The sequence below is a fragment of the Leptonychotes weddellii genome, chromosome 8, assembly GCF_054177405.1.
Source record: "Leptonychotes weddellii isolate Sample4059 chromosome 8, ASM5417740v2, whole genome shotgun sequence".
Lineage (NCBI taxonomy): Eukaryota > Metazoa > Chordata > Mammalia > Carnivora > Phocidae > Leptonychotes > Leptonychotes weddellii.
The window spans coordinates 80,421,448-80,440,437 of NC_138376.1; the positions used below are offsets into that span (position 1 = coordinate 80,421,448).

General features: G+C 35.6%; 1 protein-coding gene across 4 annotated transcripts in view; it reads right to left on the reverse strand.

Moving 5' to 3' along the window:
• Positions 1 to 926: 926 nt before the first annotated feature.
• The window catches only part of ATG5 (autophagy related 5), a 119,774-nt gene continuing 101,710 nt past the window's right edge, over positions 927 to 18,990 (reverse strand). For all 4 annotated transcript variants that reach the window (XM_081828748.1, XM_081828751.1, XM_081828750.1 and 1 more), the window contains one exon: positions 927 to 3,420. In XM_081828748.1, the coding sequence (XP_081684874.1) occupies positions 3,284 to 3,420 (137 nt within the window). In that variant the 3' untranslated portion in view covers positions 927 to 3,283. The remainder of the gene's footprint in view (positions 3,421 to 18,990) is intronic.

The following is an 18,990-nucleotide window of genomic DNA, read 5'->3' on the forward strand; positions in this document are numbered from 1 at the left end:
TCAGCGCTCAACAGGGAGTCTGCTTAAGTTTCTTTCTCCCTCTACCCTTCTCTTCTGCTGCACGCACACACTGTCTTTAATAAATAAATCTTAAAAAAAAAAAAGAATCAAAACTTGTAATTCGCACTTGAGAGAATTTAAAGTATTCTTTTTTCAAATAAAGCTATATGGTAAATGAATTTTTATAATTACAAAGTGTCATTCAATCTCAAATTATCTAAAAAGAGGCATGCTTCTCTCATTTTCAAGACTCCCATGGGTAATTTTTAATACTCTCAGACCTGGAAGGGGATAAATTTAGAAAACACTTAGGAGGATGACAGAACTCAAGAGAGACAGATAAGTATTTTGACTTGATTCCATCCCACTGACTATGAATGGGATTGACTACAAATACGATCACAGTTGATTTTTTCCTATCATACCCCAAGATTCTACACCTCTATTTCAACAATGTTAGCACATCTAACAGGAAACCCAACTTACCTCAGACCTAAATATCAATAGTATGATAAATAAAAAGCGAGACTGTCATTCTTTGGCATGACCCACATAAACCAAGTTTCTGAAAATTGAAAAAGTTATCTCATCCAGCCTATAAAAAATAAACACACCCTAGAAAGATTGCCAATAAAAGTTACTATCACTCAATATCAAATCTTGTATATTGTTTTCTTAGCAAATGAGCAATTCCTATCTAGTTTGCAGCAAACGGGGGATAAATACAGCAGGACTAATGCATTCGTTGGTTCACCTTTGGCTGACTGGAATATGGTCTATACATTACCACACTATAGACTGGGAGGTCAACTCTGTTTAATTACAAGCAGGCTACTTTGGGTCTCTAGATACGTAAGGTGCTTGTCAATTCAACTCTATCCATGGTCAGAACTTAGGTCATCCAAATGAAAGACAACACTATGAAGGACAAGCAATGATTTACTTTATTTAGGCTGAATTTATACCTTCCTAGTTAACAATGTCAATAATTTTAAAACATATTTTCATTTTCTTGGGGGGGGTCACTACCAAGAGTGAGTTATAAACAAGCATATAGAGATCTGTGGCCCTCTCCAGCCTTACACCTCGTAACTTTCACTTCTTTGAGAAACTTCTAGACAAGCATGAGACTAAGGAAAGTTAAATCAGTTCGCCAATAGGTAACTTGCTTTATATAAATTCAATTTCCAACTTCTGGAAATAATGACAGACACAAAATTTTATTTAATTTTTTAATAAACCATAAAATTTAAATATTCAAATAAAAAGAAACAAAAATAGATATTTAAGCCAGCACTAATTTCTGTGTTTATTCTTCCTCTGGGGATTGGGGCTTGACTTACCTGGGACAAGAGCAGAGTATTACAGTTATGATGCTGGTGCAATAATGAACAAGTAGCAACGGGTAATGGCTTGATAAAATTTACTTTCAAATCTGGAAGTAAAGATCAGCAGCTCACTTGAGTCCACTGCAGAAACCTCAAACTAGTGTTGTCTGTGGAAAACTACTATGGCTTACCGTTCTTACCACACTTTCTTCTTCACAGCTTAGCACTCCCTGGCATTTTGATCCTTTTGTTCACTGAAGCTCACTTCAGTCTGTCAAAACATCAAGGGGGAAAACCCCCAAACTGAATAGACGAATAAACACTTTTAATGTGAATAATCATATTCAGATCAACCTCTTTTGAAAAAATACAAGTCAGTGGGTTTTTTGTCCTTAAGTAGCTCAAATATTGTTATTTTTTTCTGCCTTTACTAAAATGGCACTTTTCATTTTATTGACATTTGCCAATTATGTTGAATTTTCTCACGTTGGTACCCTGTTTCTCTTGATTGAGGCTTATCCATTCCACTCCAGAATATCTGATCTTTGACTAACTTTATTCCATTCTGTGAATAAATATACTATCATTAATCAGTGGAAATCACAAAAGGAAAAAGGAAGCAGTGAGCACTAGCAGGATCTCACTTCGACATCTGTACAATTTTTATAAGAAAAACATTCATTTTTATTATGGAATCTAAAACCATTATTGTATGATACTATGTCTTTTAGCATATTCAAATGGGTAGACATTCCATGTGGACAGCAAGCTAGCTCACAAGAAACAGTGTGATGCACAAGTATGTTCAGCTGGTAGAACCCCAGCAGCATGGTAATAAAGTGCAGCAAAAATATCCTTATACTGAATAAGAACTTCAGGAACCTCTGAATATTTTTGGTAAAGTTGAGGAAAAGCTACTACAGTCAGGAGATTGGTAATCTTTAGACTTCAAAGACTGGCTGTCAGGGGACACAGTGAAATATTAGACCTGAAGCCAATGAAAACCACTAGCTTGGAAAGGACTGGGTTTTCCCAAAAAACCAAATTATCTTATACAGATGCTTAGCATACTATGATTTGACAGGTTTACAGTGATAAAACAGCAAAGATAAATGATAACATTTATACCTTTAGCATGTAAAGAACACAGACTTAAAAAGTGGCAGCAAGAAATTCTACGACAGCTCCTGAGACAAGTTATCCTACGTCCTCCATCTACTCCATGTCAATGACGACCCGCCTGAATGGTAACAGAGTAAAAACAGTGATCTGCTGTATGTGAGTCAGAAAGTACTGGAAAAGTGACAAAATCGTATGTTATTAAATGACAAAACATATTTAGAGGCTTTATTTAAAAATCTCTCACTGTTCATTATCAAAGTTACAAGATTGTTTGCATACCAATAGACAGACTGTAAACATAGGAAATTTTCGTTAAGGAAAGATGGGTTTACTGTAATTGGATCTTTTACAAAAAATTACTGCAAGTTATTGATAACAGAATTTCTCTTTTACTTTCTTAAGTCTAATTCTCTAGAAAATTAAACCAATGTTTCCACTCCCTTGAGCTCAAGTTCAATCATGGTCACCTTAGGAAATACCCCTGTTTATTTGTTAATCAGAAATACAAATCAAGTGGCACATATTTCCATTTTCTTCTTAGGCCAAAGGTTTCGGCTTCATTATATTTTACAAGAAAACAGAAGACTTGCAGTGGTCCTGTGAAGTCTTTCATGTCGCAGCTGAGGTTTAATGACGGCAGTGGAGGAAAGCAGTGGTGATGCAAAGTAAGACCAGCCCAAGTGCCCTTATCTGACATGGAATCATCTTCCTGTTTGGCTTGTAGTAGTGTTTCTGGTCAGGTTGCCTCCACCAAACCTGATTGAAACAGAAGGGTGACATGCTCTGGTAAATCCTGTTTAAGGGTGATTCCGTTCAGGCACAGAGTTGATCCTTCAGTCTGTTGGTTGTGGGATGATACTAATATGAAGAAAATTATCTGGGTAGCTCAGATGTTCACTCAGCCACTGCAGAGGTGTTTCCAACATTGGCTCAATTCCATGAATCATCACTTGATTCTTTTTTTCTCCATCTATTCCAAGAAAGAAATCCAACAGTAATGAGAAAGGGTCAAGACAGAAGAAAAAATAATCTGTTGCCTTTTGAGAATCCTCGGTGAGGTAAATGGGTTTAACAGCTTTAACAGGTTAAACCTGGTCTGTCTCCTGAGCAGGAAATGTGGACATGGAGAAAGTTCAAATGTTGCAATATGTATCACCCAAAACAGAAACCTGAGGGTTGCAATGAATTCTGATAAAAATTCTGTTGCCATATGTGAAAGTATTCATTCTTTCTTAATTACTGTGCTTACCTAAGATTGACGTTAATGAAACTATAGTGGAGAAAACAGCCCATTGTACCCACTGACCAAAATTTATTTTAGTTACACATTAAGAACTGTACTATATGGTTATTAAATATGACAGGTATATGAAGTAGGTCAATACATATTTAAAATATGTAAAATAGAAATATGACTAGAAATCATCAAAAATAAGATCAGTGTTTAGGAAGATGTTTAATGAAACAGATGGGAGCTGTAGGTTAATTTTCAATCAAGTTGTTCAAATATATATCAGAAAGTTTTAGAGACACGGAGTTATAGTTCTAATGAGAAGGAACTAAGAGTCTGACTCAGGATTCCTGTTTTAGAGTCACGAAAACTGATTGATTTCTCTTAACACCCATTTGCTAATTAAAAGAGTGCTGCAATTCACACTTTTCTTTCAACTTCAAATTTTACTACAGATTTAAGGTGAATTGTGTGTCTTTTATGATTCTGATATGATGTACTAACAACTTTTACAGTAAACAGCAGTTCCCTCCTAACCATTTCTTTGGTTGTTATAGGAAAACAAAGAAAGCAAAACCAAATTCCCTTTTTGAAGGCAAAACAGAACCTTCAAGAAACTTTGTGTCACTCCTCCAGCACACTTCTTGGTTTGTCTCTCTTAATCTCTCCAAAATACAATGTCTAAACCTCTCAGCTTCCTGGAGACAAGAGACAAGGAAGGAAACAGAGCTCAGGGAACTGCAGGAGAGGGAAATACCCTCCTTTCCCCCTTTCTTCTCTGTTCATCCCTAGTGCTCTAATGCCCAGGCAAGATGGGCTGATGAGGTATGGTGAAAATAGCGTGGCTGGCGCCTGAAACAAGAGACCCTTTTAAAGAAGTATTTAAACTCCCCCTTAGAGGCAGCACAAGTCCTGGGAGGTGACAGTCAATAGACTGACAATAAGAGAAGACACAAAGACACTACAGAGAATTGATAAAATGATGCCAAATATACAAAGCTTTTAATAAACACACTCTCAATCCCAAACATGAGCAGAAGTCCCAAAACAAACCCCTGAATCACTGCCGTACTTTAAAACAATTTTGGAAAAAATCATGGCTTCCTAATACTTCTCCCCTAAAAAAATGCTTTCAGGTTTTGATTTTTCTGACAATCTTTGTTGTATCTACACATACTTTTTACACAGCTGCGATCACAGTGCTAATACAATGACTAATTTTCATAATGATGGGAATCATCTATAAATAAAAGATTAAGCAATATACTATAGACTATAGAAAGCATGGTATTCGTACTCTGAGAATATTTTAAATTGTTGGTATTCAAATGGGTAAACCCTCAGCTATCTGGAATGATTCATTCTTTGTAAGTTCTAGATTGCCAAGGTTTCACTGCATTAAATCTTTCTTAGAATATTTGAAAACACTTCCGGTATAGTTCTCTTCATATTCTTATGTATATTTCTTTGAAATATTTTAATATTCTCAGAATCTTCCTCCTACTTAGCACTGAGTCAAAAAATGAAAGAGCAGTGGTATAAGAGTTCCTTAACTGTAAAATTTTTCCTTAAGCCAGAGCTACCTTTGGATACTCTGAAACAGAGTATAAGAAACAAGTCTCAACTCAAGATCCAAAATATTGTTTCTAAAGCAATATTTAAATGTGAGAGCAAATACAATGTGGCATACAATCCACTCATGCATAGTGTGTTTGAAAGGCAAAAGACCAACCCTGTTAAAAAGTATCGATGGGAGTCTGAGTTGTACAATATAAGGTGGAGAACATCAGCACTATTCAAATACCTTGTAAAACAAACCTAACAAATCATGTTATCAGAGACCTGAATAGGCAGCACTGATTCTCTGGTTTAAATTGGGGCCACTTTTAATATGTAACATAAAAGTGTCACTAAACTCAGACAACTATGGAAATGCATCTAGGACTGTCATATTCCCCAAGACAACAGTTTAAGATCTTAAATATATATTTTGTCACTGCCTACATTTATCCAAATACTTCACTGTGTATATTTATCTTTGTTGTTTTCAAACTTCCCCCATTAACACAACTGCCACCAGAGGAATACTTAGAATGGAAGAGCAGTTCCCTTGGAACTCTTAACTAAATTTTCCCTCTTATCCATCACTATATCCCCAGTGCCTAGCATGGTGCCCAACACCTAGTAGTAATCAGTCAATGTTTTCAGAGCTTGGATAATCTTGTTGCTGGCAGAAGACACCACCAGAAGACATGACCAAAATTAATGTGTAGAGAATAGTTTCTGATGGCTGCCACTATTAAGTAGAAGAGCTCTACCTATAAAGACTGTTTTGGTTATTAAAATAATAAAAAGTCAAAATGTTTCCAGATAAGCCAAGAAGTACATACACCATCACCTGAACTCATACTACCATAAAGAACAACAGAGCATGATAGACATTTTGGTGGTAACAGAACAGAACGAAGCAGTGAAGAATTGGCAAGATGTTTCTTGTTTTCCTAAGAGTAGAAAGGAAACACTTGATATTGTTAAAGTAAATCATGTTTTTGGTAAATATGTTTTTGTGTTTCAAAATGGGAATCTAGAGAATTTAATACTTGGGAATTAGAAATATATCACTACAAAGCAAATGACTCAGGAGAAGAATGTTATACCACACCTCACCCACTCAGATTTTTTTAAAAAGGTAGCGTGATGCTTTAAAAGTAGGCAAACATTTGAGACAGTAATCAAGTGAACTAGTTCTATATGAAATTCTCTCATACAGAGCACTTTTGGGGGGTAACTCTGATTTTGATATAATTTCAAACTCTGGAAAAGTTGCAAGAGTAGTACAAGGAATTCCCCTTCACCTAGATTCATCAACTGCTTACATTTTGCCCCATTTGCCTTATCATTCTGTATGTATACAGTTATTTTCTGAATCATCTGAGAGTAAATTAGAAATATTGAGCCCTTTCCCCCTAAATGTTAGTGTGTACTTGCTAATAAGGATATTCTTTTACATAACCATAATACAGTCATCAAAATAAAAAAATTAACTGATATAATATTACTGTGTAAGCATTTCAAATTTTATCAACTATCCCAATTATTTCTCTCACCTATCTAGGATCCAGTCCAGGAATCACACATGCATTTAATAGTGGATAGTTTCTGCTTTTCTTAACCTTGACAATTTTGAAAAGCATATGTCATTATTTTGTAAAATGTTCACGTAGCAATTTTTAAACCTAATTGTTTTAATTCATCTTGTAAATATAAGGATAGTCTTCATAAATACTTTGGGTTTATAAATTAAGGAAAGGACAGAAAAATAAAATCAGAGACACTATTTTCATTAGGTAGAGGAGGAATTCAACTTACTTTAAGAGTTAGATATTAAGTCCAAGAAAATCATATATCAACACAAAGAATATAATAAAATTTCATTTCTGGGGCAACTTGGTGGCTCAATCATTAAGTATCTGCCTTTGGCTCAGGTTATGATCCCAGGGTCCTGGGATCGTGCCCCACACTGGGCTCCCTGCTCCGCGGGAAGCCTGCTTCTCCCTCTCCCACTCCCCCTGCTTGTGTTCCCTTTCTCGCTGTCTCTCTGTCAAATAAATAAATAAAATCTTAAAAAAAAAATTCATTTCTTATATTTATCTTACTTATAAATCTAAGGATTCTAAAAGAAGATAAAAATGTAAATATATCACATAATTTTGTATTATCACCAACAGCCTAATAAAAACAAACCCAATTCTTAACTAGCATCTACTTTAAAGTGAACATTTTTAGAGCTGTGTGACATTTTAAGAAAAATATATTCAGACAGATGTTGGCTGTATGATTAGAACGGTAAAGAATTACATATGGAAGTAAAAAGAAAATTTGTATTAGCCACACAAGTCATTAATGAAAATTATGAACTTAAAACAATGGTAACTTCTTATGTATATATAAAAAAATGATGCCTATATACAAGTGTGTGTATATACAAAATATACACTATGACTATAATGATATACATAATATAAATGAGACCTAAGAGCACCTGGGTGGCTCAGTCGGTTAGCATCCAACTCTTGATTTTGGCTCAGGTCATGATCTCAGAGTCATGAGACTGAGCCTCGGGTGTCAAGCTCCATGCTGGGGGTGTGGAGCCTCCTTGGGATTCTCTCTCTCCTTCTCTCCCCCTACCCCCCGTCAAAATAAATGAAATTTAAAAAATAATAAAAAGATTAAAATATATATATAAATGAGCCAGAAAGGAACAAGGGCCAACTCTGCACTGTTGGTTAATAAGGTGCTACTGGAAGATGAATCGGGAGGCAGGCAAGCTGAATTCCCCTTCTGGTAATGAAGGACTCTTGAGTAGGCCTCAGATCTCTTTCAGGATGTCTCCTTATATATAAAATGAAGGAGTCTGTGTACATCCATGGTTTGCAAATCTGGTTGACGATCAGAATCATTTGGGAAATTTTAAAAAATATATAAGCTGGGCCCCTCTCCAGACCTTCTGAATCAAACTCTGGGATAAATGTTCCCTTAAATAAATCTTACGATAATAAGGGTGTAGAATTGCCCTTAAATAAAATCTTATGCAGAAACCCAGTATATAATACAGGGGAGGTGGGGCAGCTTTGGTTGATGTAGGATTGCGCATCTCCCAAATCCTGCTGCTTGCTGACTTACAACCCATGGTTAATTCCTGATATGACTCCATGGGTCAGTTTGTAAACCATGTTCTACAATAGAGGATCACTAGCATGTCTTACAGTTCTAGTATGAGTCTTTTATGCTTAAACAGCAAAATATTTCAGAGTTCAAACTAGCATAATTCACTAGTTTTGAATTTTTACACAAATCATTTAATCTTCTGAGTCTCAGTTTCCTCCTTTCATAGTGTGGATAAAGAATTCTAATCTCCAGGGTTGCATGGAGATTAAGTGAGATATCCAAGTAGAGCACTTAGCACACAGCCTAACACAAGGCTTAGACCCAGTAGGAACCCAGTGAAATTATTGACTTTCTTCCCCACTCCTCCCTCCTGCTCACTCCCCAAAAACACAAGAGTGTTGAAAATATTATAGAGTAAGTGAAGACAAAAGACTAGTTTTTAAAAGATCATGGTTTAGTAACAAAAAGTAAACACTCATTGTAACTCTTTTCCTATAATACAAAGTCATGGGAATAAGGTAATTCTTTCAGTACTAAGAGGTATCAAAAGATATATAAAACCATGGATTCAATTATGTGATTAGCATGCAAAGTGCTGTGAGAATTTGGCCTAATGTTAATATACACTCTGAATTATTCAGTCCCATTATTATGCACTGTGGCACATAAATTTTATGAATGTGCTAAAAAAAAAAAAGATTACAACAAAAACCCAAACACTCAATTATTATGCAAACAACAGAATGACAGTTTAAAAAATTCCTTAAGCACTGTAAACCCTCTGAATTAAATTAGTAGTGCTCCCAACATGTATATTTAGTAAAGCATATCACTGACAAGTCAAATGAGCCCTACTGTGTTACTGTTATGTTATTTAATAGACTTCAGATAACATTCTTATTTTTTTATTTTTATTTTTTAAGAGGCAAACATTCAGGTAGGGGGAAAAAACTTTACAAAAAAATCTTTGTTATATATCTAAAAATATATTATTTGAGAACTGACAATATGTGAGGAATCTGCCTTTTAGAGATTTCTATTAGCAATGGCTCAAATCTTCCCCATCTCGATCTGCATTTTAGTCCTTATATTTTGGCCAATTTTCAGTAAGGAATATGACCTAAATGTCTTTAAAAATAGGTTAGCTGAGATTCTAGAGAGATGCATGGGTTTCATTTTTACTTTTAACTAGTATACTAAATATGTATATCTCCTTGAATTTAAAGGAAGCTAAAGAAATGGATGTTATACCTTCAAAGGTAAATGCTTTAATCAGAAAATTTCAGTTTAATTTTCTTAGCTCATATTTGTGAACATGGAATAGTAGAAATCTAAGGCTAAATGCTATAACCATTGTGTTTAGCTTTGTGGTTTCACATTTATATTTTATAATTCAGCAAAAAATGACTTGATTTGTTATCTTGGAATGTTATCTTGGAAGATAAACTTTGGAAAAATACTTAATACTTCTGAAAAAGTTTTAAACAAATGAAGAGATGAGCTTTTGGATTGCCACTAGTCTGAACAATTTTGTTCTGTCTGACAAATTCTTTAACCTCTGATATGTTCATTAGTAAACGCCAACTAATTGAATCCATCGACATGAAAAACCACAGGCAGAAATCTGAAGTGCATACATCATGCTGAAGGATTTTGACTCAGCCTCAGCAGTAATAGTCAGTGAGGTCAGGTCAAAGAGGGTTAAACCAAGCCAGGATATAGCCAAAGGAATACATCAAACGCTGATTTTAAAAGGGCAATTAATCTTAGACAGAAATGCTTCCTGGGGAATGAGATCTCAATCTTAAGAGCACACTACATGATGTAGCAGTAAAAATGAACATATACAAGCTTACAGAGCTTTTATCCTATGATCACAAACAGAAGGAGAGTGCTGTTTATCGGAGAAATATAAACCCATTTAAAAATACTTACATTAACTTCTTCTGGATCTATACTCACTTAGCAGTACAGGTCTTAATGAACATATAATATCACAGTTAATATATGCCACATATCTCTTTCCATGTGTAATTTTTATATTTTATATATTTTAAAAATTATTTCTGCCCCAAATATTCCCAGAACATTCTAAACAAGATTTTCAAAACATGTCCATGTTAATTTTTTCATGGACTTTTGCTTATAATCTTTATATTTCTTAATGAGGAGAACATAAACCAAACTTTAAACAAAAGTAAATTTGCTAGATAATTAAAAGAAAATTGCATTAAATTAAGAGACTGTTAAGACCATCTTAAACTGATTAAAAGCCTCCTGGTAATTAGATAAAAATGTGATAAAAGTTAGAAATTTAAACTTACTCTTTTAAACTCAAAAAACAAAAAAAACTTTAAAAATATAGGTTCAAATGTTTTTGATCTGCTTTCATAAAATGACCCAGTATAATTCTAGCTGAGTGTAACAGGGACCATTAATATTTGTCAAGTATGAATTACAAGATAGTTCATTGTTTTATTTAAAATGTAAGCAATAATTACACTGTTTATATATGGTTTGAGTAAGGTCTCACAGGACTGTATTAATGAAGAGATGACTACCTTTTAATCACCTGCATGTGTTATTATTTTGTTAAGGGAATTTTATTTTCTAGTGTTAAAGATGAAATTGTGCAAGTGTCTACACCCACTTTTTAAAAAGTCAGGTTAATTCATTTAACTTCTTGAGATTTAGATAAAGAACAATAATTGAGAGGAAATCAGAAGCATCTTCTGACAGGTACAGTAATCTCATCTCCACTCAGGGAGAATAAGGAAAATTAAGTTAAGTATTTCTTTGACTTCAGAAAAGATATATGTCAATGGACTAAGTCATTAACAGATTCTGTATCACCAAGATTCATCCATACTGTCCATGTGGTGGGAAAAGCACAAAGATAGAGGGAGAGTGAAACAGTCAAGGCAAAGAATTTCCCTCATTTTAGTTTAGAATTTGATGGCAGAAAAGAAACTATATTATAACTACCAAGTTTAAACTGAGCCTAACAAATTGCTTCTGTCCAAACTTGAGTACAGTAGATTTTTGCCCAGGACGGCTGTATTTAAAAGAGCTTCTTGAACTCCCATTGTGAATGCACTAGGTCACTCTTTCACATAAAATCTACATCCAGTGAGGGAGAGAGAACAATGAAGAGCAGGGAATGTCAGGATGAGACTGAAAGGGCCAGTGACCAATGACTCAGTCCCACAGACCAGACTCCCAGTATCTCAGCAGAGCTATGAATGGGCCTTCAATGATTACTTGTGATTCACTGAAACTTCGAATAAATGTGGGAACTACTGCTTAGGGTCTTCAATGAAAAACTTTCACCAACAGCAACACTTTCAGACCCCGCTACCTTTAGATTTTTACATTAAATATATTTTAACAAGTGCATGATAACTGAGCTGGCTGCAATGATTAAGTAGATGCCCTAGCTTCTTTCTTTCTTGCCAGAGCCAGATTTGGGGCATATTCTTTTTTTTTTTAAAGATTTTATTTATTTATTTGAGACAGAGAGAATGAGAGAGAGAGAGCACATGAGAGGGGGGAGGGTCAGACGGAGAAACAGGCTCCCCGCCGAGCAGGGAGCCCGATGCGGGACTCGATCCAGGGACTCCAGGATCATGACCTGAGCCGAAGGCAGTCGCTTAACCAACTGAGCCACCCAGGCGCCCGATTTGGGGCATATTCTAATCATTTATTAAAAAAAAAAAAAAAAGTAAAAATCAGTGGCAGAGAACTCTTGCCATAATCTGATATATAAGCAGTTACAATATCAGTTTACATTTAAAGGTCATCATAAATTTATACCTTCTATGCATACATCAGATATCAAGTACCTGTCTTTGCAGAGTGGGATTATCAACAAACAAGAAAAAACTGCTTCTTTCTAACTCTATTTTGTAACAATTTCTTATGAGTACAGTTATTAAAAAAAAAAAAAGAAAAAAAATTTAAAAAACTGCAGGAAAAAGATGTTAATTGGAAAACCCTGGAAAAATATGATTATGAAATCTCACTTCAACAAATTCATTGTTTAAGCCCTATAACCAACCTAGGAGGCTGGTAGCAGGAACTATCATCCTTATTTTACAAAATAAGAAACCTGGATCCATTAGAAGAAAAAAAGAAAGAAAGAAAAAACAACTCAATGACCTTCCAAATCAGTGTGAAGGTAAAAGGGATATTACAATGAAAGCAAATTCTAAATGAGTGAAAAAAGAAGTACTGAAATTGTAAAACCTATTATTCTTACTCCTAAACCCTAGTTCTGATGAAGTTTGGGGGTTTGTAGGTTTTAGGTTTCTGTGGCATGAATTTGAGAACTGAAATACCACCTCTTTTGGAGGGGGTCAACATCAGCATGCCAACGGAAGTGACTACTGCTGGCTCAAGCCTCAAATCACAAGATATCAATTAACCAGCTTTAATTCTAACACTCAAAGGGTCTGCCTCATATGAATAACATGAGATTTTGATGTTTCTTTTCTCTAATTGCTCTATGTCTGAAAAAAATTATAACCTCAAACAGTTAATTCACTTTATAAACAACCTAATCTTAGGTTACAGAGCAAAGGAGAAAAAACGGTGAATGCACCATCTTCCTTTACTTTTTGTAAAGAACTATTTTGCTGTTTCTCATAAAAATAAAGCAATATAACTTTTTAAAGATTTTATTTATTTGAGAGAGAGTATGAACAGGGGGAGTGGCAGAGGGAGAGGGAGAAGCAGACTCCCCGCTCAGCAGGGAGTCAGAAGTGGGGGTCTGATCCCAGGACCTGGGGATCACGATTGAGCCAAAGGAAGACACTTAGCCTTAACCGACTGAGCCACCCAGACACCCCTAAAGCAATATAAGTTTTAAGTTAGACTACCTAAATGGAGTATAATTACCCCAACCCCAGTTGTTAACATTATCTTCCAATGTACTAACCAAGCAAATAGTCAATCACTTAGCTCCTCAGTGCTTTTCCCACATTTCTGACGTCACTGAAAATTTTCTTCACATTTATGGGAGAGAAGCAGAAAAATTTGGCTAGTCCCTCAGTAAACAGAGTAGGGAAATTTTAGACGAGCATTTTTGACCAGGTATTACCCCTAGCAACCAGCCCCAGGTAGCTGGTGAAGGATTCTACGTCTATGGTGCTCCTGCGGTATGTCTGACCTGGTCTCTCCTTTTCATCTAATTTCTGCTCATCTTTTAAGACAGCTCAGTCTTCACTATCTCATCCAGAATAGATAAGAGCAATTCCAGGTGCTTCCTAATATTCTTTGCATATCTCCAGTCCTGCACACACCACATCTGGGCATCTTTCTGCCCATTCCAACTGCACCAAAGTTTCATAAAGGCAGGAACTATGTCTCATACCTCTTACTGTCTCCAGCGCCAGAAGTCAGTATGACGCAAAGGAAATGACTGACAAAGAATAAAATCCACAACATAAAATGGAAACCAAAAGTTAAATGGTAGTCTGGAAGGGTCTCAAGGAGTAAATAAATTCCCAGGAAGCAGAGCAGAGATGGAAATGCAAAAAGCCAAGCGGTTACAGGATTGTACTTGTTGCTAAGAGAGATGCCGGGAACTTCACCGATTTGCCATGGAATGTAAGCCTTGCCCTACACATACACTCTGTCTGTACAATAGCATATATGCATTCAGGTTTGAACCAGCCCAACTGTGACAGAGGACTGATCACCTGGAACCCTGATATAAACTTATCAAAGTGAAAATGGACATTTTTATTCTCGTAAGCCTAACTTCCTAGGTTCTTATATATTACATCAGAAAACTGGGAAATAAAATATGATTGGGCAAAAGCTTATCGGTGTTCTGTATTCTCTAAAGTAAAAGAATAAAAGCTATGTTTTTAAATTTCTGTTATTACTTTTTTGTAAGTTGTTTTTAATGAACAAAGCAAGAAGTATTTCACTTCAGGTCTGGTACAGAAGCTTAGCTCTGAGTCATTTTAACTACAGCTGACACCACAAAACAAATTTACCTGAGCTCACCTTTGGTTATCTCCTGTGACCTCTAATTTGGCTAACTCCTCTAGCCACTTACAAAACAAAACAAAAAAAGGAACACACAAAGCAGCTCATCATTAGTTACCCCACGAGAACAATGACCTAATAAGCACGTCTTCATAAATATCAGTACATTCTACTTTCATATGATGAAGTAAGGCAAAATTCCTTCACGCATGAATCACTTGTTGTAAGGAGCAGTAGACAATGGTGCCACAGAACATTTCTGAAGTACTTTCTCTTTTTATCATGTGATGACAGCCACTTCTTATCCACACACACCCAATCTTAAAGTCTTTCGCTTTCAACTTAAGTCGGGCGCAGGTGTTTCAAAATGCTTCACATTCGACAATACCACAGGTGTACTGAACCAGACAGTAAACAGTTCTTTACTGAAATGGTGACTTGATGCTTTGGATACCCCCACAGATCCTGAAATGACAGTTATTTTCCAATATGAGGTTACAAAAGGAAGAGGCAAATAAAAGTTTTTCCAAAGATAAGATACCGGTGTTAGAAACGTGGCCTCCTCTGGTATGCAAGGTACTATCAAAAGTACCTCAAAAGTATAGGTCTATTTACATCACTTCAATGAAGCACGTGTAGAGTATGTGTGTGTACTCTAATCAATGTAAGCATGTGACAGCTGGAAGAAGTCTGTCACAAAATTGCCTAAAAGGCAGATTTGTGGATTACAGTTGTGACTGGCTACCTCACTGGCCCCCTTCAAAAAAAATGTAAGGGAAATCACACTGTCTGTTCTCCAGGGATGGATGTGCAGGTTGGGCAGGCTACACATTTAGGAGAGCTAAAGAGCCTTTCAAAGAATAAAATGCTTCACAAATTTGTGTGCCATTACTGTGCAGGGCCACACTAATCTTGTATGTATAGTTGTGATCTGGGTGTAGGAATGGCAAACGAGCACAAACGTACATTCGGACAGAGTGTGCCAGCTCAAAGCACGTGACTGCTTTTCATTTTCATGTCTGAGTGTCATAGCCACCGTTTTATAAGTTCAACAAGAAAAGTGGCCAGAATTACATACAGGAACAAACAAAAGAACAAAATGGACAAAACAACAGCAGAAGTTCAGGTTCCTAAGACCATACCAGTAAATACTATAGGAGAGAACAGCATGAAGGCAAGATCACGTACTCAAACATAAATCACAGAATAAAGAGTTAGGAAAAAGCAAACATTTCAGAATGTTATTTTAAAGTAAACAAAAAAGTTAAAAGGTTGAAAAAGTGAAAATGAAAACAAATGGAAGCACGCTAAAGCAAAAAAAACCCCACGAAACCAGAAGATAGAGATTTGAGTTCTAAACCTAGTTCTGCAACTAAGAAGCTAAGAGATCCTTAGCTACTCATCTAAGAAATCAAGAGACTGAACTAAATTAACTTTAAGGCTTTATAATTAATGATTCTTTAAAGATGTCAAATACAAAATTAACACCCAACCAATTTCTTCCTGTTCTCTAGTAAATCTCCCCTCATCACTCTGTGTCTTTGTTAATTTCGCTGCTGTCTGGGGCATACATCATTACAGAACAACAGTCTTCTTCCAAGGGTTTGAGTTTCTTTGTGATGTTCTCACTCAGTAGGCAAGGATCTTTTTTTTAAAGATTTTATTTATTTGAGAGAGAGAGAGCACACAAAAGCAGGGGGAGCAGCAGACAGAGGGGGGAGGAGAAGCAGGCTGCCTGCTCCCGATGCGGGGCTTGATCCCAGGACCCCAGGACCATGAACTGAGCTGAAGGCAGACGCTTAACGACTGAGCCACCGAGGCGCCCCAGGCAAGGATCTTATAAAGAAGTAAATTTTAAATGACATACAGTTTTCAAAGTAGACTGTCAAAAAATATCTAAGAAAAGAACAGTAAAGGGGCATCTGGGTGGCTCAGTCAGTTAACTGTCTGACTCTCGATTTCAGGTCAGGTCATGATCTCCTGGGTCCTGCGTCAGGCTCCATGCTGGGTGTGGGGCCTGCTTAAGATTCTCTCTCCCTCTGCCTCTCCCCCTGCTTCACTCTCTAAAAAGAAAGAACAGTAAGGTAGCCATTTCAATATAAACTTAAATTTCAATTGCTCTCTCTCTCTCTTTTTTTTTTAAACTGAGGTAGAGTTAACATATAACATATGAGCTTCAGGTGTACAACACAGTGATTCAACATTTATATACATTATGAAATGATCATTACCGTAAGTCTAGGTACCATCTGTTACCATATAATTTCAATTACTCTTAGTTGATAAAAGCATTCTAAAAAAGAACGAAAAAAACAGTACAGAGAAATGAGTAACTGAAAGCCAATGCTTGCAGATGGGACAGGTATGAAGTCTATGAGTCCGATTTCTGTTAGGAATAAAAATGATTAGTACCTTAATTATATTTCAAATGGAAAAACTAATCTATATTCCCAAATCCTCAAGAATGTGGCAAAAGAGACATTAAGCAGATTTAAAAAGAAAAGAAACAAAAAACCAATCCTTATGGCATGGAGAAAATCAAATGGAATGGTAAGATTATTCCTGAATCAATAAAAGTTACTGGGAGTTTCTCAGTGAAAATTTCTGTAACCTTAGTTCAAAAATAAAAGTTTACTTAAAGAGCTCTATAAGGAGATACAAGAAAATGGCAATACTGGTTGTCCCTGGAGAGGGAAACTGAATTAGGTTTGGTAGATATAGGTAGGGTGAGAGACTTTTCAATAAATTCCTTTATGTACTTTCTGATTTTAGAACAATATAAATAAAATTTTTTAAATTATTTAACTGAAGGTAATACATAAAAAACTTTAATAGGGCCTCATGAAAATGAAATACTTTTACTTTTCAAAAGAAAATTAAGACATGTCATAGACTAGGAGAAAATAATTGCAAATCATATGTCTGATAAAGACTTGTATCCTGGGATGCCTGGCTGGCTCAGTCGAAAGAGTAAGTGAATTTTAATCTCAGGGCTGTGAGTTCGAGCTTCATGCTGGATATAGAGATTACTTAAATAAATAAGACTTAAAAAGAAAAAAATACTTGTATCCAGAATTTACATATAACTCTCAAAACTCAGTAGTAAGATGAAAACTCCATGAAAAAATGAGAAGGGCATCTGAACAGACATTTCACCAAATATATCCACAAATAATAATAAGCACATGAAAATATATCAACATCCTTAGTCATTAGGGAAATAAAAAATAAAACCAAGACATACCACTACACAACCACTAGGAAGGCTATAATAAAACAAAAAATATGTTGCCAAGGATCCAAAGCTGGTAGGACGGTAAAGTGATGCAGCCACCTTGCCAAAATTTAGCAGTTTCTTGAAAAATTAAACACAAACCTACCATACGACCTAGCAATTCCATTCCCGGGAATCTACTCAAGAAAAATGTAAACGTATGTCCACACAAAAACCTGTACGCAAATGTTCATGGCAGCATTATACATAAAAGTGAAAAGCTGAAACAATCCAAATACCCATCAGTCAGTGAATGAATAAACAAAATATGATATATATACCCAACCAAATACTACTACTCAGTAATAAAAAGGAACAAACTATTGATACATGCTACAATATGGATGAAACCCAAAAACATTACACTAAGTGAGAAGAACCAGTTGCAACGTCATACGATTGCATTTATGCAAGACACCCAGAAGGGGTACATTACAGAGACAGCAAGCAGACCAGCAGTTGTCTACAACTGGCAGTAGGGGCAGAGATGAGCTGCAAACAAGCACAAGGGAATTTCTGAAGTGATAGAAATGTTTTAAAACTACATTACGGTGACAGCTGCACAACTTACAAATTTATTAAAACTAAAAACTGAAATGCAAAAAATTATTTAACTGAAATTCTTACTGAAAACTAAAATTACACAGCAATAAAGATAGACTACGATTCTCCAATAGTATTCTAATCAACTTAATGTTAACTGTGCCAGATCTAATGATCCTAAATAGTGTTTCAGGTAATGACACAAGGAAAGAATTCAGTACGTGAAATACTGAGTAAACATTTTTACCCTAGCACAAGAGATATGAGGATGTGTAAGACACCATCCAAACCCTTGCCTATGGAGTGTAGTAGAGCACAGTGATGACAAATGATACAGTAAGACCTTATACAGTAATATTTATAACCTCTTAAACCAATGAAACTTTTTAATTTCAACAATTCTGAGTAGCAGTCAATGATCTTTTTCATCAATCCCTTCTGGTACTGGTTCTGATGGTATCTTAGATGCCCCCCCTTTACTCCTCCTATTGAGCATTTGTGCACTTTAGAAGAGCTAGATACAGGAATGCCAAGAAAGGCAAAGCAAATTTGGTAAAGGGAAATAGTTACAGTCATAGACGAAATGACCTATTTTGAGTTCCATATTCTTTGTTTGGTCATTTAGGCTGAAATATCAACATTCCCCTAGTCCCACTTTGTTTCCAATTGTGGTTGTTAGGCAAACTATTTCCTTAGACACTACATGCTTCTTGAACTGTGTGATATAGTTAATTAGTTACATAAGTAATAATACAATTACCCCAACTTAGAATATGTTAATAATATTAGAAACATACCATTATCTACTGAAGTTATACTGTTATAATAAT